General features: G+C 44.7%; 1 protein-coding gene across 1 annotated transcript in view; it reads left to right on the top strand.

Moving 5' to 3' along the window:
- The first annotated feature begins 19,117 nt into the window (after nt 1–19,117).
- The window catches only part of HIVEP3 (human immunodeficiency virus type I enhancer binding protein 3), a 66,965-nt gene continuing 58,995 nt past the window's right edge, over nt 19,118–27,087 (top strand). Inside the window, exon 1 of the mRNA XM_010576248.1 lies at nt 19,118–24,235. Coding sequence (XP_010574550.1) covers nt 19,118–24,235 — 5,118 coding nt within the window. The remainder of the gene's footprint in view (nt 24,236–27,087) is intronic.

The following is a 27,087-nucleotide window of genomic DNA, read 5'->3' on the forward strand; positions in this document are numbered from 1 at the left end:
TGCTCTTCACTAGCTGCAGCCTGGAAGTGGAGGAGTGAAACTCCTGGGCGGCTTGTGGGCAGCTACCGAGGTGGTGGAGGAGTTGGGGGGAAACCTAAGCAACCTTCATGACGTGTTTTTCTGCAGGGCTTCCGAGCCCTCCAAGTGCTGGGCTGTGACTGGGGTGCTGTATGTTGCGCACCAGTAAGCCAGCATGCACAGGAGGTGTGGGACCACATCCTGCCCCCCGCTGCGGGGCACGCCCCAGGCACCCGGAGCCTGTGATCGCAACCGAAAGGAAACGTGCAGAGAGAATTACTGATCTTGCAGACTGACTTGCTGAGCAAGGGGTGAGCGGGAGAGAAAGCAGACAGTCTAGTAGCTACCTGCCCTTTTATACCACGCCACGGGGGACACGTCTACTGCTGCACCTCATTTTCCCACCCTGGCGGCGTGAGAGCTGCTCATTTCTTTTAATGACTTGCTCTTGCAGAAGTTGTAGCATTATTGATCTGCAACAGGGCTGGTGTGGCTGAAAGCTGGTCTGGGTGTTTCCGACTGTATCAGCTGGTCTATTTAAAGACAAGAACTCTTCCTCCAGCGCTAGCCTTGCTGTTGGTTACATTAATGAGAGATCTCTGAGTTCCCCTCCTTAACAAGATGTGACTGGAGCCGTCTGTTTAGGGGCATGCAGAAACCTCATCCAACACCTTTTTTGAACCTGTCCCCCACTGTTTTATGCTTGTACTGACATAACTGTTCTGTTCGGCTGCCGAGCAGACAAAAGACAGTCTCTGCTATCTGCTGCCTAAAGCCAGTGAGTAGTGTCTGCAGAGACAGCAGCCATAAAACAGACCTACACCAGTAAATGAAGGTCTGCTTCATTCCTGTCAAGGCCTGTAGCTATTCTCTTTTTTTGCCTGCTAATGCTCAGGCATAAAGCAGGAATGCTGGCCCCTTAATAGATTTTTTTTTTTTTAATATATTTTTTTAACCTTTCCTAAAGTGACTGGAGGCAATTTCAGACTTGCCTCGTCTACAAACATTGTTTTGCATGTTGAGGGGAAGGTAGAGACAGAAGTCTTGTTACAACACTTGGTGCATCTGTACAGGGTAGTTTTAACAGGCAGTTGTCTGTCCGTGGACCCAGCAAAAATAGCTTGCAGTGAATAATAGACATGGTCTTTATATTAAGGTGGAGGTAGTTGTGGCTTGTTTTCAGTAGCCCTTTAAATAAAGACTTGCTGGTTAGAGGTTTAGTGCTGTGCTTTGTAGACGGTATTTTGCAAAAAGTTGTTGCTACTCTGGGATACGCCAGGAGAGCCTATTGTGAATCCAGATGTGAGGATTACTAGATCTAACCAAAGCATCTGGACAAAAATTGGGTTGTCAGTACTCTCATAAACTTCTCTTGTTATTTCTCATGCTGCTATGGCATAGTCAGGAGGAGAGATGAACCACTGGCTGAAGACCCGTTTTGCCAGCAGATGTCGACTTGATGGTTTTAAGTGTTGTTATTTTTAAAGTAGCCACTTAATCTAAAGTTCAGATGTGTACCTAGTGTGGTCTTTGACCAAAGAATTTCTTGCTTGCATTAAAATAATGAGGGTTTTTTGTGATCTCTTAGCTGTTTAATCAGTTAGAGATTTCATCTTAGGTGAGGTTTTTTGAAGCATTCTTCCTCCTGAGGCTTTGCAAAGCAGGAGGCTTTTTGGATCAGCAGCCGAGGCACATGAGTAGTTTCTGGATCTAGGTTCTCTGCAGGTTTAAGATCTGTTATTTTAATTTCTTAGAAAAAGGTAACCTGCTTTTAAAGAAAACAATCAGGTTGGAAGTGTTAATGAAAATCTTTGTCCATTTTTTCTTGCCGAAGACATTTAAATTCTTTTAAAAATATCACCAAATAAACGTTTTAAAGCCTAACTAGTTTCTCTTGAGCTCTGTGCTAAGCAGACGGAATATGATCTCAGATTTCTTGGATGACTATGCACAGAGATATATCCACCTGCTTTGCTGGGGCTCTGGGACCAGGCTTTGAAAAATATTTATTTGCCTTGAAATCTTTAATATTTGACCTTCATATCATTTCCTTAATGCCATTCCAACTCAAAGCCCTGATGAGCTCAGTTGTGAAGTGCTCAAAGATGTTTTAAAGGTGTCTCTGGTCACCAGTGTGAGCTCATTTCTAATTAAACAGAAACTCACACTTTATTTCATTAGAAGCATAATAATAAATGTACACATAATTGGTTGATTCTTAATTCATTAGCTATTAGAAGCAAATTCCATAAGTCTATTAGGATTAGAAAGTGGAGTTTGTGTCACTGGTCTCATTCTCCTGATGTACATTAAGATGTCATTTTGCTTACAGCTTTGATAAGTTAGGATAAATTATCCAGTCTGTGAATATGATAGCAGCATATACAGTTTCTGCTGAAATATTGCCAGAAGGTTAGACCATACGTAAGATCCCTTTCCCTTTGATTTGCGGTAAGTTCTGTAACTTCCCATCTGCTTTTGACAAAAAATGGTGACTCTCAGTGTCACGTCTCAATTCACCAGCTCCATCTGCAGGTACCTTCACTGGACAGATTTCAGTGGCCAATGAAATACTAATAAAAGTCACAAAACTTGAGTTGCTTCTCATGAATACCAGGTTGTCTAAGTAACTGCCTTACAATAGTAAACAGGTGGATGTAGCAAAGAGAAATCTCACACATTAGCTCTTCCTTTGACGTATTCAGGTGGCCCCAAACGAAGAAGACCAAGGCCATTCCCATGCTGTGAAGTTTGGATGGTTTTGCACAGTTGATTGGGAGTGGGATGAAGCTGGAAGTCTCATAGAGCAGATTCTTCTGGGGTGGCTCCTCCTGCTTGTCCTTCACTCCAAGTCCATGCATGACCTACAGCTGTCAGACTAGGTGGTGTGGTGGACTTGTATGGCTTTGTACGCCAGGTCTGCATCCCGAGGTTTGTTCCTGTTTGGAGCTTTCAAACCTTAACAGAGGTAAGGGGAAGGAAAATGTAAGGAAGTAGCATTGTCTGAAGCAGCCTGGAGACTCAGAGCAAGAAAAGGACAAGGTAGCACCAGGCTTCTTGGTTTTTAAATTGGTTTTTAAAACTAGGAATGCCTGTCATATCTCAGGCACAGGCAGAAGTCTCCAGGTCTTCATTTTGGTAAAGAATTGTTCTTTGTCTTGCCCCATTGCTATACGCTCAGTAAATCTGTCCCACCAAAGTGGAGAGCAGCTTCCCTATCCAAAACCACCTTAGCTCTCAATAGAGCCACAACAGTCCATTGGAAGCAGCAGATGCTAGAGCGAATATTTGGTCTAGCTGCATCCCTGTGTAGGAGTTGCGGATGGGGAATTTTTGATTGATACTTTAATCCAATCGGATCTAAAAGAGTTGAGACTCTCTGGTGCGGAGGAGATCCTGTCGAGAGTGGTGAAGACATGGAAAATCCTGCTCTGGGTTTTGTCTCCTTCCCCCAGTGACTGCTGGTGCTGTGGATTCCGAGGAACAGGTTTATGAGGGGAAAAACAGGAATAGGTGGACATATAGCCGATGGGGTTCCTACATAAATATTTGCATTCATCTACAAGAAGTATCTGTTAATAAGAGGCCAATCACCTGGAAATTAACCAAAACACATTCTGGTTCTCATTAAATGCCCCTTCATTTCACTGGCATAAGGTGTATTTTTGTATGTGCATACAAGGGAGTTTTGTAGAGCTTGCGATGACAAGGAAGCAAACACTGTCCAGACTTGATTCTTTTCTTCCTACAAAGCTAACAACATTCCCTCCAAACTCAGTCATGTTTTTTCTTTCTTTCCTGTTAAACAAATGTATATCTTGATTTAAAATTATTTCTGCTTTTTGTGACTTGGCTTGGCCTTTACTGGCAGTATGAGAACTCTAAAACGTGACATTTCCCTCTGAACCTCCACGCCATTGGGCTGAGGAACACCAGGGTCTTCCAATAGTGACGTGTCTTCACACCCTTCATAGCTGTTTGCAAAGAGCTGTGCAGCTTGTAATTTGGAATCATTAATGTACATATATGTGTGTGTGTGCACAGACATCTGCAATATATATATTATCCTTTCAAAGTGAGGTTTGAGGCATGTTGCTGGAGAGGAGAAATTGAATGAGCTGCACCATCTATTGCAGCTGGTTCTGAGTTCATTGGTAGATCTGCTTCCATCTGCCCAGCTGCCAATGCATGGTGTTTCAGCAGCTCCGCAATGTTTGAGAAAATATTTATCTTGAGAAAAGTTGTGTTAATTAAACTGACTCTTCTACCAATTCCCCCGCCACGTAACAAAAACACAGCAGTCTTTATCAAGGAAGTTTTCAAGATGAGGGTGGCATTGGGGACAAGCAGGCACTTGCTCATGTGTGTAATATGGGTTTCTTTTTTTTTTTTTTTTCACCATTTCTGTTATGTGACAAACTATAAATGAATTTCAATGTATGCTGCCAACGAGTCAAGACTGTTTCTGTAAATAGGAGGTTGCCAATCTGGTGATAGGATCAGAAGCTGGTTTTGGCTGTAGGGAATAAAAGGACCATTTTCTTCTCTTTCTGGCTTTCTTTTCATTGACGATAGGAAAAACTCCATTGTCTTTGGTCCTGAATCGGTGGGGGAAGTTTGCTTGTTGAATTTTTTCCACTGAGATTCCAGGGTTTTTTTCACTGTCACTTAAACAGAAATCTTTCAGCATCTCCTCTTTGTGTTTGGTTAAATAACATACAGACAGGAATAATACAGCATTGTGTATTGATGCTGTGTCCAGAAAGTAATGCACTACTTTGGAAGAGCTCTTACTGGTTATTTTTTTTCTTGTCAGGGGCTGCAGACAGATGCAGTAATTCCCCCATCTAGATCCTGCTTTTGCATCATCCTATTTCAGAGAATTAATAATGTATTTATATTTCTATAGTATCTTCTATCCTTACTGGATATTAGAGCACGTAGGAACTTGGTTAACTCAGTGCATCACTTCTGATGCTGGAATACTGTGCATGGAGAGAGGGCAGCTGGGCGAGACCATGCAGCAACCTTGCACAGTATTGCAGGGCAGCAAGGAAAGGAAACCCTCCTGTCCAACAGAATGTGGGAATTTCAGGCTGTGGTTGCCCAGAAGGGCTTATAGGCTCTTTAATGATCGGTCCTCAGATTTCAATCACAAACTTCAGCCAACCTCCTGGCCTGGGGGCACTGATGTAGCTGCTCCTCCCAGGTAGGGAAACCGTCTGCTGAATCTCCGCCTGGATTTCCCTGCAGACCTCTAGCAAAATACCAGCGTCTTCCAGATCCTGATGTAGCCAGTGAGATCCGGTGAGGTCATGACCTGAAGTGATGCAAACTCTTCACAGCAGCAGGGATTACCCACCCGGTATGCCTTGATCCAGGGAAGCGAGGCAAAAAATACAAGCTTGCTTTTTGCTACATGGAGAAGAAAGCTGCTTTCTTCTGGCTCTGAGCCTCTGGGCGAACTGCAGTTATGCAGACCGGTAACTCACCCTGGGTAGCATGGGAGTAGCATGACTTCTGGGTGGCATGAGAAATGGGTCTGCTCCGACGGAGCTCCTACCAGAGTTACAAAACCAATAGCAAGAGCCTGCAATGCAAAACTCCCATCCTTTGGCTCTGTTTGGCTCTTGTGCTTATACCAGGTTTATAACTCAATCCTTTTGCTGGAGGCAGCAGCACACAACCTTTACTGAAGCTGGGCAGGCAGGGGAGGTTGCCCACTGCTGTTTGCTTCCCATCACCAGGGATGTCATGCAGGTGTGCAGTGTGGCTGTGCATTTGCTCTGTTTTATGGTGGCTTTTGTGGTTGGGTTTTTCTGAGGGGAGGGGTCTAGAATTAAGGACAGATAGGTTCATTCTGACATGCCTTGATATTGCAGTTTACTGCGAAAAAGTGACTTCTTTCTGCTCCCTTTGTGTATGATCAGTGCTTTCCTCTTGTCTCCTCCCTTCTGTGCTTGCAGCTCCCTGGGACGATGGCTTAGCAAGGCAGAGCTGTGGGGTTGATTCAGCAGTGAGCTCCTCAGCTTTGGTCCTGTGTCAGCACCGTGTTTTCTAAAGCCAGAGCAATGGCAAGCTTCACGGCAGGGGTACTTTATCAGCCTTGATCCCTCTCTTCTTTCCTTGAGGAGAGAGAAAAAAATCAGCAAGCTGAGAGGGCAAAGCTTTTCATGTTTTCTGTGGAAACTTTCTGCTGAGCGTGTGTTAGTTTTGCTGAAGCTGTGGGAGAATGCTGTGGTGAGCAGGCCAGTCAGTCGTCTCTGCGAGGAGCTCTGGAGGTTGTGGCCTGCATGCTTTTGGCTTATTTCAGTATTGTACATGTCGAATGTGATACTCCAGATTTTCCTGGCTGCCTTTCAAATGCTTCTCACCTTTACCAGTGACTGGCATTTAAACTCTGGAAGGATGCAGCCCTTGGCATGTTCCAAGCGTTTGCTAAAGACCTGTAAATTTACTTTGTTTTCTCAGAGAGGGAAATGACAAAAACCCATAGATATTTAATGATTTATTTTTTTTGAAGTATAAACCAGAAAACATTAAAAGAAAAAAAAAAAGTAAGTATGTATGGGCTAGCCAAAACAAAGTATGAACACCAGACTTGGGCTGCCAGTAATATATTACAGAAAGGAACCTGCCACCCATTGGTGAATTATGGCAGAGGTCCCTCTCTGTCCCATCCAGACAGGATGCGAGATGCTACAACTGCCAACGGCAGAGCCTTGGCTCGGGCAGTAGCTGCTCCTGCTTCCAGCTTGGCTGGTTTCTGGTTTGTTTCCCGTGTGTCAGCCAGTAGCAGCTGTCAGAACATCTTCCTCTGCTAACAGCAATGGATTACAGAAACCAACGGCAAGATGCCCTTCTGTCTGCAGGGCCTTGGAAGTGCGTGTGCAGTGAGGGTGAGGGTGGGTGGAGGTGGCTGGATCACGAGGCAGACCATCGTGTTGTCTTCAGGTGTTAGGTCAGGGTTTCTGTTTGCCACCTCTGAGCTGCTCCCCTTGCAGGCTGGGGGCTGGGGGACAGTGCATTTACAAGGCACTTTGCAGCCCAGTTCTACCATCTCAGGAACATGTTGCTTAAAGAATACCTGTTTTTTTCAGATCTGTTGTGTATCTGAAGGTTGGAAAATTGAAACTCCTGTGTAATCTTGCACAAATCAATTCATCAGGAAAAAAAATTGAGTCATTGGACGAAAGGGCGTCAGTTTGGGTGTATGTATATGCTGACATTGAAAGGATGGCAAACCAAAACTGGTAAAACCTCAGCAGTTGTTTCTGTTTTGACAATTAAAGCAATGAGTTGATTGAGCATTGTGTGTTGTTGCATAGTTTGACGTATATGTAGATATACACAAAGGTGCAAATGTATTCAGGAGTGGATGCTTCATTGCCCCATTTTGCTATGCCTGTATAAAGAGAGGGAGCCTTATTGTGGGCTTGGACTGTAATTCTGCATGGGGATGAATGATAATGCAGCTCACAGCCACCAGCGACCTACAGTCCCAGTGAGAGATGTTGTTTGCATAGAGACGTTTTCTGTAGCATTTCTTCTCCTTGCTTCTGTATTCAAAGCAAACTGGCAGCTTTTTGTGATGTCAGCTTGAAAGGTCACTTTGTCATTTTAGTGAGATGATACAATAATCTTGGAGTCTGTTTTAATTTTATTTTGCTTAAGTTTTATTGCATTTTGCTTAATTGCTTCTGCTTTATTGTTAATGAGACAAAAAGCAGTTTGTGTAATAGCTTGCAGAGTAAAATTATCAAGGAGCAGAGATGGAATTTGCATGTTAAAAGTTTCTTTTTATTGTTTTCTTTGTCTTCAAATTCCTCATTTGGTTTGTTCAGTCCTACAAACCTGCTGTGCCCTGCAGGCAACATCACTGACCCATCTGTGTCCTGCAAGTACATCTTTAGGGCAAACTCGTCTGGACTATGGCAGAAGGATGAGTTCTCCATGGGGCAGGATGGTACGCAGCCCATACTAGCACTTGGTCAAGGCAGCGCCTCGCTGCCTAAACACTCCATCAGTGCTTTGTTTCTGGTCACTTCTGCAATTAGCCACAAGTAGCGCTCTCTTCTTCTATTAATGAAATACACCAAAATTCCTCATTTTCCCTATTGTGGAATGATTTCGACTCCTACAGTAACCAACTGTTAGAAAACCAGAGGCTGAGTTAAACAATACAGCTAACAAGCCCATGACACTTGTTGGTTGGGTTTTTTTTTTTTTCCAAATTTTTTTTCTTTGGTGAAGCCTGAGAGGAATACTACTCTCAGGAAGCCCATGAAATGCAAGATAAACTGGAAAGGAAAATATATTAATTCAGCCGGTGAGCGTCATGCAAGAAGCTAGGACATGCAGGCTTGTCCCTGGCGTTACCCCTGCTGTGGAGAGCTGTGGAAGGCTAAACGAGTTATTACTAGCTCCAGTCTGAAAAGAACACAGTTACAACCTTTTCACAGAGCTTTCTCTCTGTACTTAACGAAGCAAAATGATATAAGAGTTATGTAGTCTGGTGTGTGGTCATGTGTTATCATGGGTGGTAAAATCTGTGTGTATAAAACACTGAATACAAGAAATGGGAATTAATCTCATTATTACACACAGTCATGATTTCCTTGCTGCTGCTGTCTTTTTTCTGCCATTCAGTACTGTTTTGCATAGTGATTAACTGACCATCTAATTTACGTAGCTGCAGACTTGCCTGCTGGGTAAACCTTTACTCCATTAATTGTTCTGCTGAAGTCAACGAGAGAAGAGGTTCCAAATTGGTCCCTTAAGGACAGCACAGTCCAGGTGTGTGAATAGGAGCCAGGACATGGGACTTGCTGTGTATCATTGCAGGGTAAAAGGAAATATGAAAAGTTCTGGGACAAACTTGTTTCCATTTTGGTAGATGATTTGAGGTCCATTTTTCACAGAGTGCTAAAATCACTGCTGTGTTACCATGATATTAATTTTGGTTCTCAAATACAGATGATGTACTCTGCTTGCAGCACAGTGGAGTTCTGGGTCTGGTATGTATTTGCATAGGGCTTGACAAGATGTGTGCAGTGAGCCCAGACTCCTACGCATGCAAAACGGCAGCTTTGTGACCTGTGCTCTGTCTGACTTGCTGCAGGTCTGCAGACCACCCTGGCTGCAAGGGTGCAATGGGTCTGGCTGGGACCCCCTCCTTGTCCCAGCGGCTGCTTACAGGTCTTTTCAAACTGGAGCCCCATGCTATGAGACAACATTGAGTATGATGTCTGAAAGTTGGCCTGTTATCTGCTTCTTAACATTTTGGCAGACTGACCTCCATCGTGGTTCATCTCTCTTTGTTCAACTTCCCGTAGTGCGCTTCCTTCTGCTCCGTCCCAACCTTTGAGTTCACCAGACAGTGAGGGGAGTCAGTTCCTCAGGGCAGGAGAAGCAGGGTAGTGACTAGCTGCAGATACAAACCTCCACACTCCAACTTCAGAGCAACTGTGCCTACTCTTTTACCAGTAAATAAAAGGAACCAGGATCGATTTTCCGACCCTGAGGGCCTGTGACATGGAAGAAATTCACTCCGTCTCAGTGTCTAGGCTTTGTGTGTACTCTCTGCAGAAGGACAAGCTTCATCTTGAAGCAACATTCTGCTTCTCAAACAGCAAAATAATGCGAGACAATCCCTATATCTGCCTGGGTTTTGCATCATACCTCCACTATCCATTGGCTGGTTGGCTTTTGCACAAGGCAAATGGAGAAGTGAGCACCCAGTGTGCAGCGACTCTTGTGCTCAGCAAGACTGTCCAGACATGGCTGTGTGCTATCCATGGAAGAAAATCAAGGCAGTCTCTGAGGCGAGGTTCATCGATAAGTCAGGGGAGGGTCAAGGGAAACCGTTTTCAGCTGATCTCTACAAAGACTGCTGGCCATGAGACCAGGGGCTGTGGTATTGACTAAAACCTCATTCCCCACTGATTCACCCTACAATTACGCGATTGAGCAGAAATCATAAACTCCATCTGAACTGTAGTTGTCCCTTTCTTTTTTTTCACTCCTGTGGTTTGAAACTATGTAGAAACGTTTTGGAAGGTTTCTCAATACATGAGTTTAACCATAAGTCTCAGCAGGGGGAACATACTATCGGGGAAAGGCAATTGCTGCTTTAGCTGTATGCAAGACACATTAACTTGGAAAGAATCGCCATCTCACCGATAGCTGGCTTCCCACTCTAGGTTTGGCAGGTCTGGAGCGTTCAATTCAGATTAATTTTGAAAGAATCATTATGCAGCAGTAGTTTCAAAATATTAGTTTACTAATGACTTTCTTGCGCCAGTAAGTGTGTGAGAAGTGAAAGCAGCAGAGATTTTTTACAATCTTCTGGAGGAGATGTGATGGTGATGCACGTAATCCCTCTTCAGTCACAAGTATTGAATGGTTCTTGAGGGTCATCTTAAACATTGCAAGAGAACTTGGTTTTCTTGAGTGTTGTTTGCAAGAAAACAGGATTGGTTTCATTACAAATGTAAAAAAAACCCCAACAAACCCTCTGGAATATGAGAGTGGTATATTGTCATGCCCTTCCTGTCTGCAGGAGCCTGACTTCCCAGTTGTGCTTAATGGTGGAAATGGAGCAGCCGTGAGCTGGTCCAGGCAGCACAGGCAAGACTCTGTGCAAGAGCTGGGTCTGCCTTAAAACCATACCAGAGGTTTGCATTGGATGGGGCAGAGCTGAGTATTGGGCTCTAAGGTAGCATGAAACTGCTGTGTCTTCTGCGTTTTTCGAGTGTGACCAGGAGGAAGGGAGCTCTCAGCTGCCTTTTGCCATATCTGGGTTTGTGGTGCAGAGAGCCTTGCTCCATCTCTGGGTTTCTGGTGGTGATGCTTGCCAGGCTGCACAGGGCTTGTTGCTTTTTTTTTTCCTTCTAGTTTCAATGGTGATATTTCTGGGAATATTTAGCTCTAAAATATGCAGATTTTGCAATAATTACTCTGTTCCGACTCAAATGCTTTTCTGGAAAAACTGTTTTATGTTATGAAAACAGATTAATCCTTTGCACATGCCTTGTTGGCAAAATGCAGAGTTGCTTTTAGTTGTCTGCCTTCTTCATGGTGCAGGTACCAGTGCCCTTTGTTGCCTGGAAAGGTGAGGAGGGAAGCTGCTGAAACCATGTGGGGTGTAAGTAAAAGTTAATAAGCACAGCATTCAATCCTACAGTTTTTCATGAGCACAGAAAGTCTCCTGGATGTCTTCCCGTCTGTTTCTAGTTATATGGATCCCTGTTTATCTCTGTGGGTCTCTCCCTTCCCGTAGTATCTGAGGGCCTCACAGACATTAATGGATGACTCACAACACATCTGTGAAATAAGGAAGTATCCCCGTTTTAGAAATGGGGACTAATGTGGACCGTAGATGATATGACTTGCCCAGTTTCACACAGGAAATGTGTAACCGAAGTGGGAATTGAACCCAAGTCACTTGAGTTTAGCACTGGATTGCCTTCTCCCCTCGGCAAGTCCACAGCAACTCGGCAGATGTTGCACGTGTGAAATTGGTTTAAGAATCAAACATGTGAATCGTGTTGGTAGATGCCTGAGTTTGTAGCTTTAAAACAAAAACCTGCTGCTTCCTAAACAAGAAAAGAAAGAAGGAAAAAAAAATCCTTATTTTAAGAAATTATTTATTTTCTAACAATCAGCTGCCAATGAGAAAGAATAAAACTTGCTCTGTGCGTCTGCCCCTGGACAGAAGGGAGATCTGGCAGGTGTATTTCAGCCGGGCAGGATTTGAATGCACTGAGCGGCTCGGGCAGCGGTGAAGTTCAGACACATCGAGCAATCGGCTTCCCCTGGGGAGCACGTCCAGCCTCCCGCTGAGCTGCCCTTCCTGCTCGCCTGCACCACGGTGGGTTCTTCCCTGGGACAGCCATCCCGTACCTTTGTAATCGTACACTCCGTTCTCACTGACAGCGCTGGGCAGCCCTTTCATGCCTGCAGCCTTTCCCCCCATGGCTCTTGTCCCTTCCCCTCCATGCTTTGCCTCCTCGCCCCGCTCTGCCAGCGGACCGGGGGCATGCGGTGGGGTAAGTATGGCGTGGGACACCCGCTGGAAGCAGGGTTAGAGGGGAGGGGGCTGCAGATGATATGAACTGCCTGAGCGAAATTCACACTTCGTATGGATACAACTTGTTTTATCATTGAGCTGGAGGAGCACAGAGGGAGAGATCTTTTGCCAGTCCTAAGTGTTGCTCTGAGCAATGGAGGATGTGCTTTTTCTTTCTGTCACTACTTTTTCAATCAGCTGTACCCACTTAGGGAAACAGCACTCACCCCAGAGCATGGGGGGAAGGTGAGCTGGGAGTCAGCATGGAGGTCCCCTTGCCCCCGTGCACAGGGCTGTTCTTGGCCCATGTTAGCTGCACATGCCCACTCAGAAGAACTTCAGCTCCTGTTAGAGCAGAGTCCTCCTTTCTCCAGCAGAAGCAGATGTTGGAGAGGAAAGAGGAGAGCTGCTTGTTCATGGTGCCTTGGGGAAGAGGGGAGGAGGACTGAAGAGCCCCACAACTTAGCCCCTTCAGTCTAGAAGCTGCTCTCATAATTGGCTTGATGCCATTGTTGGCAGTGGTTTGGGAATTTCTTACTCAGAGGGTGGCCTGAGGACTGGCTGTCCAGAGCAGGCACCATGGACCTGATGATGCTCTGTGGGCTAGCAATGGGCACAGGGACATTAGGAGCTTTTGCAGAGCCCATCAGCATTAACTACTGCTGTACACCTCTTTCTGCAGCAATGCCCATGTGCATCTCCCTGCTTTGCTCACATCCATCTCACCTCTGCCTGTGAGCACATCCCCTCTTTCCTCTCTTAGTGTGTAAGCTGCTTGTGGCAGCATTTATTTTCTGTGTTATGTGACACAGCACATCATTGGGACTCACAGATGGATAAATTGTGGCTTGTGGAAATAGCTCATTGCTGGGTCCAAACCATTCATCGACCCTGGGTATGAGCAAGAGATAGCTGTGTGACCCCATGGTCTCTTGATGCACGAAGTTCAGCAGTGAGTCTGTCCAGCCCACAGCTCTTCACCCACAGAGCACAACTCCGAGTGCTGCGCTGAAGGTGGGAGCAGGACCCAGGGTGTGCTCCCCTCTCCACCATCACATAGAGCTGCAGGGTGAAGGTCCCATTTGTTTCTCCTCTCTTTGACTCGTGACCGCTGTGCTCCTGGCTGCAGGGTGGGCCAGCCCTATCTGGAAAGACAAAAATACACCACACTGGTGATGGGGCTGGGACAGTAAGCTGGGACATGGGACGGTGGTTTCCCTTGCAGCCTCATCCAGGAGGAGGAATACCCCATGGCAGCGTGTTTTCTACGAGCATGCACGTCACCATCAGGGTAAATGTGCTGAAGGAGGTGAATGCAGTCACCAAGGGCTTCTCCAGCTGTTGGGACTGAGTTTGTGTACTGTTTCGGTTACCAAGCAATCCTCTCCATCAGGGCACCTGATGCAAGTCCTGCGTGCTCACTGCTGAGATGGCATTTTAATAAACGCGCATTACGATTCCAATGTGCTGTTTCTTTTACAGACTGAATTAAATCGTGGGCAAACAAAAGAGAGACACCGTCAAAATTACAGACTACCAAGTCCACTGTAAGTAATCTTTGTTTTTTCCCTAGTGACTTATCCTGGATGTGTGCATTGCCCTTTGCAGTGGCCTCAACCTGGGGACAGGAATTGCTTTTCTGTTTGTCTGGTTTACTTTGCTTTTTCTTCAATATATTTGAGAAAATTTTGCCTGGCAAGTCCTCCCAGTGCTGCAGTAGAATTTTATATTACTGAGTCTGGTTACAAGAGGTAATGACAGGAGATCTACTACTGCTGCCCGCTGCCTGCATTGTAAATCGCTCTCCGTCATAAATCAGTTTAAATGTCTAAGGTGGCATCTGCCCTTTTGTTCAAAGCTACAGTTGGGTTCTAGTTGCAAAGACCATGATCTCCAGGTAGCAGAATGCCTTACCACCCTGTGCTTTGCCCATCACCTTATCTGCTTTTATAAAGCATGGACATGCAGGTTTTTTGTAAGAACTGAGGAACATTGTGGGCTACTGAAAACAGGGATCTGTTTTCCCACAGATGTGTCTCTTCAGACTGATTCATCTGTAGACTGTAAAGGGGTAAATGCTGAATGTGACTTTTCCGTAGACAGGACATTTTAGTGGCTGCCAGTAAGAAGGGAGCTGTATCTGTCCCTCAGAGGAGCAGAAGTAGGAACTTGTGCTTTGCCTAGTTCACTCACTTTCACAAAACTTGTAAGATTTTAAAATATATTTAGCATATGTCAAATATGTTGGTCATTGGTTAAATTTGGTTAAAATTGGCCAAATGGCTGAAAAGCTATCACAAGGAATAAACAGGCGGATTTTCTACTAGCACACCAGGCATTCTCACATAAGCCTGGCATCCTTAGAAACAGGCTAAAATTTGGTGTATAGAAGAAAATGCTGTTATGGTTGGAATAGTATAGAAAAGGCAGAGTTGTAATAGCTTCCCACTAATCACACTGGATCTCAATCTGGCTGGGACAGGACCAAACAGCAGAGAAAATCCTTTCATCTGCTTGAATATTGCAAACAGCAGAGTTTTGCCACCAACGGGGTTTTAAGGATACACTGTAACGAGATGTTTCAGTGTCCTGGAAACAAAAGACAAGAGACAGAAAGCCAAGCACTGCAGTTTTCCACATGTCACTTGAAAGGAATGAATTCTGGAGGCCAACCACAACGTAGAGAAAGGCCTGATGCCTTCAAATGTCTTTTGAGTGATGTTCCCACCTGGAGCTCAGGTGTCACGTGCAACCTGCAGCATTTCTCTTCCCACTTATGGGGGGTCTCAATCCCAAATCCAATGGTAAAGAGCTTGTTTGGGTGCATGGCTGCATGTATGTGGTGATAATCCCAGGCACTGAGGGGCCAACCTAAGGCTTGACACTGGTTTCTCAAACCCTTTAGGAAGACTTAGATGAAGTTTAGGATTGGGAGAGACTGTGCCTGGGCCTCTTTGCAGGAATTCATTTCAGCTGTAATAAGGTAATTCAAAATACCAACAGTTGTGATTGTCTAAAAGAGCGTTTCTAAGCATTTTATCTCAGGCTTTAGGGTAAAATTCTGGTCCCATTAAAATCAGAAGGAATTCTATCATTGATTTCTTTCATCAGGGTGGCAGCCTTTGTTTCCATCATTGCAAATAAAACAGGCATTTCTGTTCATGTTCGCTCCATTGCATTTCAAGTAAAACCCTAAGAAATTATGTTTGAATAGAAATAATAGCTGGAATCCCCAGTTTTAGTGCCTGTACTTTGGATTTGGCCACAGACATGCAATGTTAGCATCTGGAAACCATGTGCCATAAAATCCATGTGACTTTTTTCTTAAAGAGTTGCTGATGTTGTGCCAATGCCATGCACTGCCGTGCTGTGCGTTAGCTGCTGTTGTGCTATTCTACAGAGAACACAGTGCAGAATACATGCTAAGTGAAAGTGATAAGCAAAAATAGTAGAGGCATAACACGTGACAAAGAGAAGAAGCTACTTGGGTCATGAGGAGGAGGAGATGAAAGTAAAAGCAACAGATGTGCCTTTTCTGAGGAAAAAGGGGGAATTGGGAAAGTGTAATGAATATTAAAAGGCTGAAGTCTGAAGATAGATTTGGAGCGAGGTGAAGAGAATAGAAACTGGAAGGAAAATGAGGAAGATAAAACAAGAGTCAGTTTTCCCACCCGCGTTAGTCCCATTGCATTTCCAGAAGGAGCCAGTCGGAAGCTGTCTGTGTGCAGAGGAGCTCTGTGGAGGGCTGACTCGTGCCAGGCCCCTTGTCTCTGCCAGCTGGAGGGATGCATCAGGCAAAAGAGAGAGGAGCAGGAACAAGATCTCTTATCTGATGTAATGCAGCGAGATGCTCCTTAGCTACTCTAGGTTGTATCTGAGCTGGGCAGAATAGTGTTAGGCATCTGCAGCCAGCTTTTTGGGAGCTCTCATTCCCTTCCTCTACCATGCCTCCAAGTTCATAGGGGAGAAACCCTCCTACAATTTTTAGCTGGGTGGACTTAATTTTTTCCACCACTTTATTTTGCACTGTTGAATTTTCCTTGTGAGAGGTATCAGTCTGGAGTAACTGCATCCAGCTAGGAGGATTATCTTTTGCCATTGCCATTCCAGGGGTCATTTCCAGTAATGGAAAAAATATGTAGAAAGTAGCCTGAATTGCCCCAGAATGGCTGTGCTCACTGCTGTAGGCAGCAGGTGTGCTTGTTTGTTGACCAATTCTTTAAATGTTAACTTTTCTGCAGAGCTTCTAACAAAATCAGCTGGGGCCCATGTGTTCATCAGAGGAGGCCGAGGATGGTCTGAACGTTTGGGATGATACTGAATCATCTCAGGAAGCTTCCTCACAACCCTAATTATTATACACTTAGTAGTGGATATGAAGCCTATAGGAGAAGACACAGTATTAAAATGTTTTTCAGGCATTCTTGAGTTGGCAGTTCTTAAATGTGAGTGCTTGAGTTTGTGGGAGGCAGTGTTCACTTTGCGCTTGCTGAAAAAGTCTCTGCTTAAATCCACTTTACCAAATTAATATCCTCTGTGTGTCATGAGTGGGGCAAAGAACAGCATCTTGGGCAAAAATCAACATGATAAATCAGCTCCACAATTGTCTTTGATCTTGAGTAAGTTCTGTGCTATAAGTACAGTGGTCTAAGTCTAGCCCAGACCACGGTCAGTGTTAGTCAGCATCAAGGAGCCAGCACTCTCTAAAAAGGGGGTTCAAAATGTAATGAATTACTCTCATAGCAATGAGCCCATAAACATGAGGCACCATTCTTAACAAGTTGGGACAAGTTTAGGTGCTCTGCAGGTCCTGGGAAGATGTGAAGCTCATGCTGGAGGGGAGCAGAGCCTATATTTGGGGAAAAGGAAGGTGAAGTTTAAAGATAGGACTGATTTTCTGTATATTTACCTAAAATGTGGGTGTCACAGGTGGCCAAGTAAGCCACTAATCCAGTCAATAAGAGATGACATCTCAGAGCAAATAATCTCACTGAACTGAGACCTTAATGTGGGATGCATTGCCCTCGCTGGGTCCCTCATTGGCACCTGCGTCTCTTAGTGATAGTATAGGGAGTCATGTCTAAGGACTTGAACTCTGACTTGTGGCCATCTAAGGTTAGGTGAAATCAATCCTATCCAAAGAATAGACAGTTTTTAACCACTTTTGTAAAGTCTAGTTGGTCATGATGTGTCCTAGGGTGTTATCATATCTTCAGACTCTGCTAAATTAAACTAAGTTACCTTACACTCCATGTCTCTCTTTTCTCATTGAATGTGGAGAGTCCACAGGGTTGTAGGAATGAATAAGGAGTGGGTAATCCTTGGAGGACTTCATGTTGAACACAACCAACCTCTTCTGCTGGCTCTTCACTGTTGCTCCTCAACATGAAGTCAGGCCATTGTGCACCTAAAATCTCAGTCCCCTGTGCTTCCCTGTTTTGCCGGGTTTACACTTCAGCCCCAGCCATGCACCCTCCCCCTGCATGGGGCAAGATCAAAGCAGCAGGGCTTTGAGCAATTTCCCATAATTAAACCAACGCACTGCACCCTAAGGCTAATAGCTTCGTAAAGAAGGAAGCTAGTTCTTTTCTCATTGTAAATTATATGTATCAATTTCCTTCACTTAAAAGCACCATCTTTATTTTCCTTAGGAGTATTCCACCCATTTTCTATTCCATCTCTTGGTGATGCTGTCTTATTTCAGTGGAATCGGAGTATTTCCTCCCCAAGTGTCTCATTAATAGCTGTATTTGCTGACAAGGGTGGTAGGTTTAATAGAGCCTCCCATTCAAATTCATTGTAAGAAGGGTTCCCCTTTACAGACAGCCAATTTCGACATCCCGCCTGTATGAAATACATGCATGCTTTAGAAGTTGGATTTGCACCATTGTTTGGTAACAAAAGGCAGGAAATTAAAGAGGCAACATTTCAGTAAAAGAGTGTGTGTGCTTTCTCTTTACCTGCTATTCTTGTAAATGACACTGAAGATTACTGCAAGCTTAAGAGCGGATTTTATACAGAAAAGATTTGCTTTTTATTTGTCAGTGAATGTATGTGCTGCATTAGGCAGTGCTTTGTATTTAGTCAGCTTTACTGTGTAGTCTGTTTGGAAGGGAAATATAATTATAAAAATTGTAAAACCATAAAAGTTTGCAGGAGATTAGAAGGAATTCAAGTTTGAAACCATTTTATACATTTTTCAAAACTGTCTGTGTTTCAGGTTACTGTCTTTTGTTACTGCTACAGAGCCAGGTTATGTGTGCATTAAACTGAGCATGAGTCCCTGAGGTTTGACTTAGTACAATTTATATTTAGATTACCATTAAAAGTAATGTCTCGTGAATGGTAGACATTCAGTCAGTTATTCTGAATTACTTTTGTGCAAAATATTTACTGTTATTCTCTATAGGAATAGCAGCATTTAATTACTTAAATACAAAAGCTAAAGTAATTTTTTCTGTTTGTTTTCTTTTGGATGTAATTACAGAAATGTGGGAAATACTTTTCCAAGGCTTTTGAACTCAAAAGTGGAACAGAAGGAAGACACAGGGGGACATACACCGTTCAGTGTTATTTTCCTTGCACAGGAAAAAAAGATCATTATGAGATGAGCACTAAAGTCTCAAGTTTTCAAAGGTTTGCATAACAAACAAGAGACACATTGTGGGTTGCATCTTGACTTTGAAGGCTTGCCACTGTCAACTGAAATAAAATGGCAAGGTTTAAAGCCTTAACCAAGTTCACAAGGAAAATATTTGGACTAAAAGTTTTGGAAAGTTTTCTCTCTTTGAAGTAGTTTGTCATGTGTTACCAATGTGAACTTTATTGACCTTGAAACATTTTTTTTTTGAATCAAATAGCAACTAGTGACACTTTAGTAAAATCTTAAATCAACAACCATCTCCTGGCGGCTCCAGCTTCGTAGCAAATGCAGGCAAAACAGGGAATCTACAGAAGAGACCTTTATTATTCGTAAATGAAGCCTGCCAAAACCTTCCCGAAATAGCATTCAAAGACCCTTTTAAGGTCATGGATCCTGAACAAAGCCAGAAGAGCACAAAAAAAGCTGAGGAAAGTCCAAGAAAGAGGCTTCCCAAAGGAGAGGCTTTCCAAGCCAGTATTTCGTCCACAGCTACGTACCAGGGCAGCTCTGCTTCTTCGCAAGGAACCCCTCTCCGAGATATCATATCGCAGCAGCACTTTTCTGGTTCTTTGTCGATTCCAAGAGAGGAGTCTCAGGAGAAGACTGGACATCAGAAGCAACCTAAGCCTTCCTCTTTTGAACATCCTCCCCACGTTTCACAGCTTCAGCAGCACGCACTGTCACCAGCATTTATGTCTCCTGGGAAACCAGAGCATGTCCTTGAAGGTCCCACGTGGCAGCTAGTTGATCCAGTAAGACCAGGTCCCTCTGGCTCCTTTTCATCACCTGGGCTTCATTCTCACCACAGCCAGCTCTTACCTTCCCATTCACCAATCATTCCTGGAGAGGACATGCCGTCCGTTCAAAAGGTCTATATCCCTCGCCCTTCACAGGTTTCCTTAAAACAAGCTGAGGAAGTGCACAAGAAGGAAAAGAAACCTCAGAAGCCAGGCAAATATATTTGCCAGTACTGCAGCAGGCCTTGTGCGAAGCCAAGTGTGCTCCAAAAACATATCAGGTCACACACGGGTGAGAGGCCATACCCTTGCATTCCATGTGGCTTTTCTTTTAAGACTAAGAGCAATTTGTATAAACATAGGAAATCTCATGCTCATCGAATAAAAGCTGGACTGGCCTCAGGGATCGGAGCAGAGATGTATCCATCAAGCTTGGAAATGGAAAGGATTGGCGGGGAGGACTTTGAAGAGCCAACAGAAGGAGAAAGCACAGATTCTGAGGAGGAAACGGCTGCGATGTCAGGCCATTCGGTAGAGCTCTCACCCAGGCAGAAGCACACCCTGTTGTCCAGTAGTTTGCTGAGTGGAGGGAGCCAAGGCTCCAGCCACGACCGGTGTTCGTTGTCTCATTCCAGTATGTCTCAGTCTCTTGAGGACAGCACCCAGTTTGTGGAGCCATCGTCAGACCATGCTCTGAGCCATAAATCTGAAGATACCCATACTATAAAGCAGAAGCTTGCACTCCGCTTAAGCGAACGGAAGAAGGTCATAGATGAGCAAGCTTTCCTGAGCCCTGGGAGCAAAGGGAGTACTGAGTCGGGCTACTTCTCAAGATCAGAAAGTGCAGAGCAGCAGATCAGCCCACCAAATACTAATGCAAAATCTTATGCAGAAATTATTTTTGGGAAATGTGGTAGAATTGGGCAAAGGACTGCAGCATTAGCTGCAAACACAACCCAGGGGTTTCCGCACCTGTCTACTGAAGAGAAACCTAGTATGGTACCATTATCTGTGCCTAGAACACAGGTTATTGAACACATCACTAAGCTAATTACAATTAATGAAGCTGTTGTAGATACCAGTGAAATAGATAGTGTTAAGCCTAGAAGAAGCTCTTTATCTAGACGTAGCAGCATTGAATCTCCAAAGTCTGGTGTATATAGAGAACCGTTTCAGTTTGATATCAAGTCTGGTTCCAGTAGCCAGTTGGATGCATCAAAAGTGTTGACATCCCACAGTGAAAAAATTAAGCCTGAACAATCATTGTTGTCACTTCAGCAATCCCACAGTGCCACAGAGACAGTGCCTCTCCTAAGAAGCCACTCAATGCCTTCTGCTGCATGCACTATAAGCTCCCCACACACCTTTAGAGGTAGCTATTCATTTGATGATCACATCATGGAGCCTGAAGTCTTAAGCCGCAGTCAAGCGTTTTCTTCCCATCCTCGCATGCTAAAACGACAACCAGCTATTGAGCTACCTTTGGGCGTAGAATACGTCTCAGAGGAGGTTAGCCCTGTGAACAAAGAAACTGTTTCCAAACCTCCTGAGGAGCCTGAAACCAAGGAAAGCGATCTTACCAAAAAGTCACGGAAGGGTCCGAAAGTTAAAGGGTTCATGTACGAGTGTAACGTATGCGGTGCTCGGTATAAGAAAAGGGACAATTATGAAGCCCATAAGAAATACTACTGTTCAGAACTGCAGCTCTCAAAGCCTCGTTCTTCCACTTCCCATACCTCTTCAGAGACTGAGAAAAGTGTTGCGGATCCTGACACATGGCCCCAGATGATGCATTACAAGCTAGGGAGCAGTTTGGAGCTCACCCCGCTCCGAAAAAGACGAAAGGAAAAGAGTCTCGGTGATGATGAGGAGCCTCCAGCTTTCGAGTTGTCTGACACTCCCTCCTCCAGTACTGGGCCAGGGACTCAGTTTGCAAACCCAGCATCATCTGATGTCACTTTAAACCTAACCCGTGAATCCATTAAGTCACCAGCAGATCCGGGTAAATCCGCACCTTCTGATGTCAGTGCCAGCTTTCATTCCAGGAATACCAAACCGGCTTCGAGTGCGGAGGGCAAAGAGAGAAGAACAACCTCAAAGGAGATCTCTGTCATCCAGCATACGAGCTCCTTTGAGAAGTCTGACTCTATCGAGCAAGTGAGCAGCTTGGAAGGAGAAGACAAACCCTTGTCACAGTACTCATCTCAGCCAACACCCCAGCACAGCCGACCGCCTCACTCCCTGCAGCCCAAGCTGGTACGCCAGCCCAACATCCAGGTCCCAGAGATTCTGGTCACAGAAGAGCCTGACAGACCAGAAACGGAGCCAGAGCCTCCTCTGAAAGAGCCAGAGAAAACAGAGGAATTTCAATGGCCGCAGAGGAGTCAGACCCTTTCTCAGCTCCCTGCAGAGAAACTCCCACCAAAAAAGAAGAGGCTGCGGCTGGCAGAAATGGCTCAGTCCTCCGGAGAGTCCAGTTTTGAATCAGTCTCTCTCACCCGAAGCCCAAGTCAGGAAAGCAGCATATCCCACGGCTCCAGCCACTCTGTCTCGTTTGATCGTGAAGATCACAGCAAGTCAGAGTCAACTAGCCAGCCCTCTGAATCCCACCCAAAGCCTCCTGGCGTTGGCTCACATATGTTGATGGTACCAAGCCACCATCATCATTCCAGGGAAATGAGGAGATCTGCTTCTGAGCAGACACCGAATGTGTCGCACCCTTCCCAGATGTCAGAGACCCGCAGTAAATCATTTGACTACGGGAGCTTGTCATCCACTCCTGCCTCAACCCCCGGCCCCTCAGCCTCCTCAGCTCCACAGGAGAGAAGAAAATGCTTTCTAGTTAGGCAGGCATCCCTCACTAGACACCCAGAGCATGAACCAGACTCAGCCCCAACAGGCCGGCCAGAGACAGAAGATCCAATTCCTTCTTCAAGTAAATCTCCTTCAACAAGTTTGCCCCATCAGCCTCCATCTTCATCCCCTTTGCCCTCTCATGGTACTTACCCAAGTGAAAAGAGTCAGCCAAAAGACAGCCCTCAGCCAGCATATACCCAGCCATACACAGAAGCTCTGCAAGTGTTTCATCATCCTGTACCACAGCTAACGCTGCATGAAAAGCAGTTCATGTCCCCACAAGTTTCTATCTTTCCCTACCAGCATCTCCTGCCACAGCCAGGGCAGTCTGCAGAGCTCTTTGCCGCACACACTATGTCCGACATCCTCTCTGCTCAGTTCACCATGCCTCAGATTCCTCCTTCGATATTTCAGACCCCACCACTGCCTCTCCCGCAAACTCTCATCCACCCAGGCCCACTTCATATCGCTCCTCCATTAATGTCTCACCCTGCCGAGGTGCCATTCAGGCAGCATACTTCATTCCTGCCAGTGCATTACCCTGGCTCCTCACCGATCCCCTCAGCCTTTTTTCTGCCTCTTCAGTCTCAGTTTGCTCTCCAGTTGCCAGGTGAATCTGGTGGACATTTACCACAGATCAAATCCAGTTTATTCCCAGCAGCAGGAACCTCCAGTCTTTCCCCATGCACAGAATATAGCTTGGATAGTAGGTTGCACCCTCTGACCTGCACAAGTCCTTCAGTGTCTGTATCCACATCTCAGCTCGTTGTTCCTACGCGGTCAGACCCAATGGTGTCACTCGTTGTCCCCGTTCGCATACAGACAAATATGCCGTCCTATGGGAGTGCGATGTACACAACGCTTTCCCAGATTCTGGTCACTCAATCCCAGTGCAGTTCCTCTTCTATTGTTCTCCCGAAGTTTGACGATCGCCAGCCGAAGGGTACCCTGGTCTGTAGCGCTGATGTTCATGGTCTAGGTTTCGATCTGGCACAGATGATCACAGAGGATCAAAGAAACCTTTTCCAGAGCCCGTATCTGAGAGTGCCCTTACCCTTACCGGAACGAAAAGGCTATATGCCACTCACCTCCCCATCAGACAGTGTCCTTGGACTGGAAGGAGGCCCATCAACAGTTGGTGGAAGCAAAAGGATGCTCTCTCCAGCTGGTAGTTTGGAGCTTACAATGGAAACACAACAGCAGAAGAGAGTGAAGGAGGAGGAAGTGTCTGAAGCGGAAGAGAAGTTGGAAGTGGTGAAGCCACCCAGTGCAATAGAGGAAGGGAAAAAGCAGGATAAATCTCACTTTCTTACAGAAAGCCAAGGCAGGGTCGAGGTTGAAACACCACCTAGTTTGTCCTTAGAGCAGTCAGAGCCAAAGGAAATCCCAAGTACTTTGCAGCAAGCTGTGTCCCATTCAGGTTCTCCAAGTTTCGAGGCACTGGAAGAGTATAAGCAGCCAGCTGGCAAGCAGTTCCTCAGCAAGGCACCTTTGCAACCTGTGAAGAAAGAAGACTCCAAAGAACTGGTGGAGCAGTCTCCACCAAACCCTCCAAGCCCTGCACCTCTGTCTGAGGTCACTCATAGTGCAATGAAGTCTCGAGAAGGTACAGATACGAAGAAGGTACTTCAGTTCCCCAGTCTCCACACAACCACTAATGTCAGTTGGTGCTATTTAAACTACATAAAGCCAAATCATATCCAGCAAGTTGATCGACGGTCTTCAGTGTATGCCAGCTGGTGTATTAGCTTGTATAATCCTAACCTTCCAGGTATATCCACTAAAGCAGCCCTGTCCCTCCTGAGGTCCAAGCAGAAGGTGAGCAAGGAAACCTACACCATGGCTACTGCTCCACGTCCAGAGGCAGGCAGGCTTGTCCCGTCCAGCTCCAGGAAGCCAAAAATGACAGAGGTAATGCAATCCTATATATTTCTCCTCATCCATTTGGATACATGGGAAGAGGGGGATGAGGGATGGGGAATTGCTATTCTTAGTTTAATAGGAGTTTATTCATCCCTCCCTGTTTGGTAAGCACTTGTTCTCAGTGAAACTTTTAGAATGAAGAAGCTAAAACCCAGTGTAATAAAAAAAAAAAAAAAAGGCAAGCCTGCTCCAAGGCAACGTGCCATATTTCTGTTCTCCAGTTTCTACTTGCCTTGTAATCAAAAGAGCATGTAGGAGTCACCACCGCACCATGAAGTGCCACTGCTCGAGCACAAAGGATTAGACTTGATTTGCATTTGTCTTGATATTTCAAATAGCTTTACAACTTTTTTTTTTTTATAAATGCTGTTATAATTCCATACATTTTGCATGTTATAAATGAAAAAGGATTACCTTGGGGAAATGGGATTCTGTCTGGTTGTGCATCTACTGATCTCACATTAATGAACATGGAGAGGCATGCTTAAAAGTATTTAAAAATATTAAAGGGAGATTTGCAAGTGTATTTAGGCCCCCAAAGAAGCGTAAAGGCATGCAGTGACATTTATAAAAGTGCCTCACTAGGTTAGACATGGAGTCTTGTTAATACACCCCTGTCATTTGGTCCATTTAGTTAATGTCCTTAGCTGTCTGCCGGCTTTTCCAGGTATCTAAGGATATTTTATACCTGGTCTTTAGACTTAAGGGGAGCAAGGCAAACAGCTTCACAGGGGCAGAGCTCACCAAAGGCATCGGCTATATGGGCACAGAAGTCTTTGAGACACTTCTGGTAGCTGCCTAGTGTTACGTATCTCATTCTGAGGCCAGACTTTTCCCCTCTTGGTTAATGCTGAACCATACAGATCCCTTTAATCCAGATCATGTTCATGTAGATTAGCAAACAGAATTGCTTTAAAGATTTTGCAATTTGATATTCATCTCAAGTCAATTTATATTGATGGATTATTCATTTTATTTCTGTATCATGAAATGAACTCTGAATATTAAATTTATCATAATCGCTGCTGCAGCTGCTGCTTATAAATATGTCTTAAAATACACAGTAGAGTCACTTTGATTCAATAAATCTTTATTTCTATTCAGCATTTCCATCATTCTTCTGCAGAAATCCAAAAGACAGAATTTCTAGGGACATAGGGGCAGATAATTACCTGTGCAGTGCAATAACCACACTAATGCTTGATATTTATGCACTCTTTTTCAAAGGATTTTATCTGAATGGTGTCGTACCATCCTTGATTTCATTCTCTAATAGAAGTGCCTGTGCTCCTCTGAGCTTTGCTCTTTGACATGGTGCTAAAATGCACACCAAGTGTGTGTTTCAGAAATATAAGACCCTCATACCCTGAAGTTAAAGGTTAAGCTCTAGACAGGAATTGTTCAGCCCTTAGTCATCAAAATACATATTTCACTGCATGCATTTGCTCAGAAGACTCAAAAACCTTTTAGACCAACCCCTATAAGCTGACTGGTGGTGAAAGTTAAGGTTTTCATGGTACAGTTTGCAAAAGTAAGAGTTTGTCCTGCCAAATTCACCTAGAAAATGGTGTAACCTAAATCTAATATTAATACCTGCTGCTTAAAGGAGTACGGTTTGCGGAAATTATGTTAATTTCAATAGAGATAAATTGATCTCATGCCAAGCAGAGAAATAATTTTTGATTAGATGATCAGTGGGAGTGAAATCCTCAGTTTAGTTTTTAAAATACATATGACTGGCACAGATTAGGAAGTAGTGTTGCTGGTTACTCAGGAAGATGCGATTAACAGGAGCTGTGTAGCAGTAGCATCAATCAGAGGTTGAAAGTTCAACCTTCAGTTAACTCTGCTCTAGCTATTTCCCTTAAATATTTTCTTCTTTATGTAACTGTAAGTTGTCAGTCAACACAACCGAAAATGTAAAACAGCTCTAATATTTTGTACAATTATGCATGCAGCAAGCTACCAGCAAGCAGTAGTACTGTATATACTGTCTACGTACTTGGCTTGGTTTTTAAATTACCAGTGGGATTTACTGAGCAGATCAATTCTGAAGTGACTGTAGGCTCCACCGTGCATGTAGGGATGGCTAATTACACTGTATCGGGCTTGCACACTTTGTAAATTAAACGAGATTGTAAAAGGGGATAGTAGTGACTGTATGATTTTGGCTCATTCTGGTGCCTTTCATCTGTCTATGTTTTGTGCTTCAAAAGTTGCAATAAATAAACCTCATGCTACATCTAGAAAGTCAATTGTTTTGTATTCCTCAGTAAATAAGGAAATGAACTGGAAGGTTATCACTAGCATTGTTATGAGCGTGTAGCTCATATCAGGAGGTAAAGTCATTAACAGCCAGGGTTTAATTTTTGAAGGTGCTCAGTGTGTCTCCTACCACTGATTTCTCTGAGCACAGACATCTCCATGTCCAGAGACACCAGCTCAAGACCATTTCTGTTGTTAAATTGTTAAAATGGTTCCTGGAACCATTCTGTCCTGGGCTGATAGCCCTCTCCCAAGCAATTCCTGGGCATGTTTAGGGAAATAGGACAGGACAAGGACCGTTCTCAGGAGGCATCTAGGAACAGTATGTGGGTCTGATGGTGTGGACATGGGCTAATCTGCACAAGCCGGCCCCAAGGGCAAAGAGCAGTCCCGGGTGCATTTAATGCTCTAAGCTGTGCTCCTGAAATTACTGGACAAATTTGAAATGTTTGACCTCAGTTTTGCAAAGCTACTTTTTAGTGAGTCCATCCCTCCTCCTGCTCAGCATCTGATGGTAGTACCAGCAGCGTGCTGCTGTGGAGGCTGGGTTATAGCCCACTGAATTTTGCATGTCT

The sequence above is a fragment of the Haliaeetus leucocephalus genome, unplaced genomic scaffold (assembly GCF_000737465.1).
Source record: "Haliaeetus leucocephalus isolate CR32 unplaced genomic scaffold, Haliaeetus_leucocephalus-4.0 Scaffold517, whole genome shotgun sequence".
NCBI lineage: Eukaryota > Metazoa > Chordata > Aves > Accipitriformes > Accipitridae > Haliaeetus > Haliaeetus leucocephalus.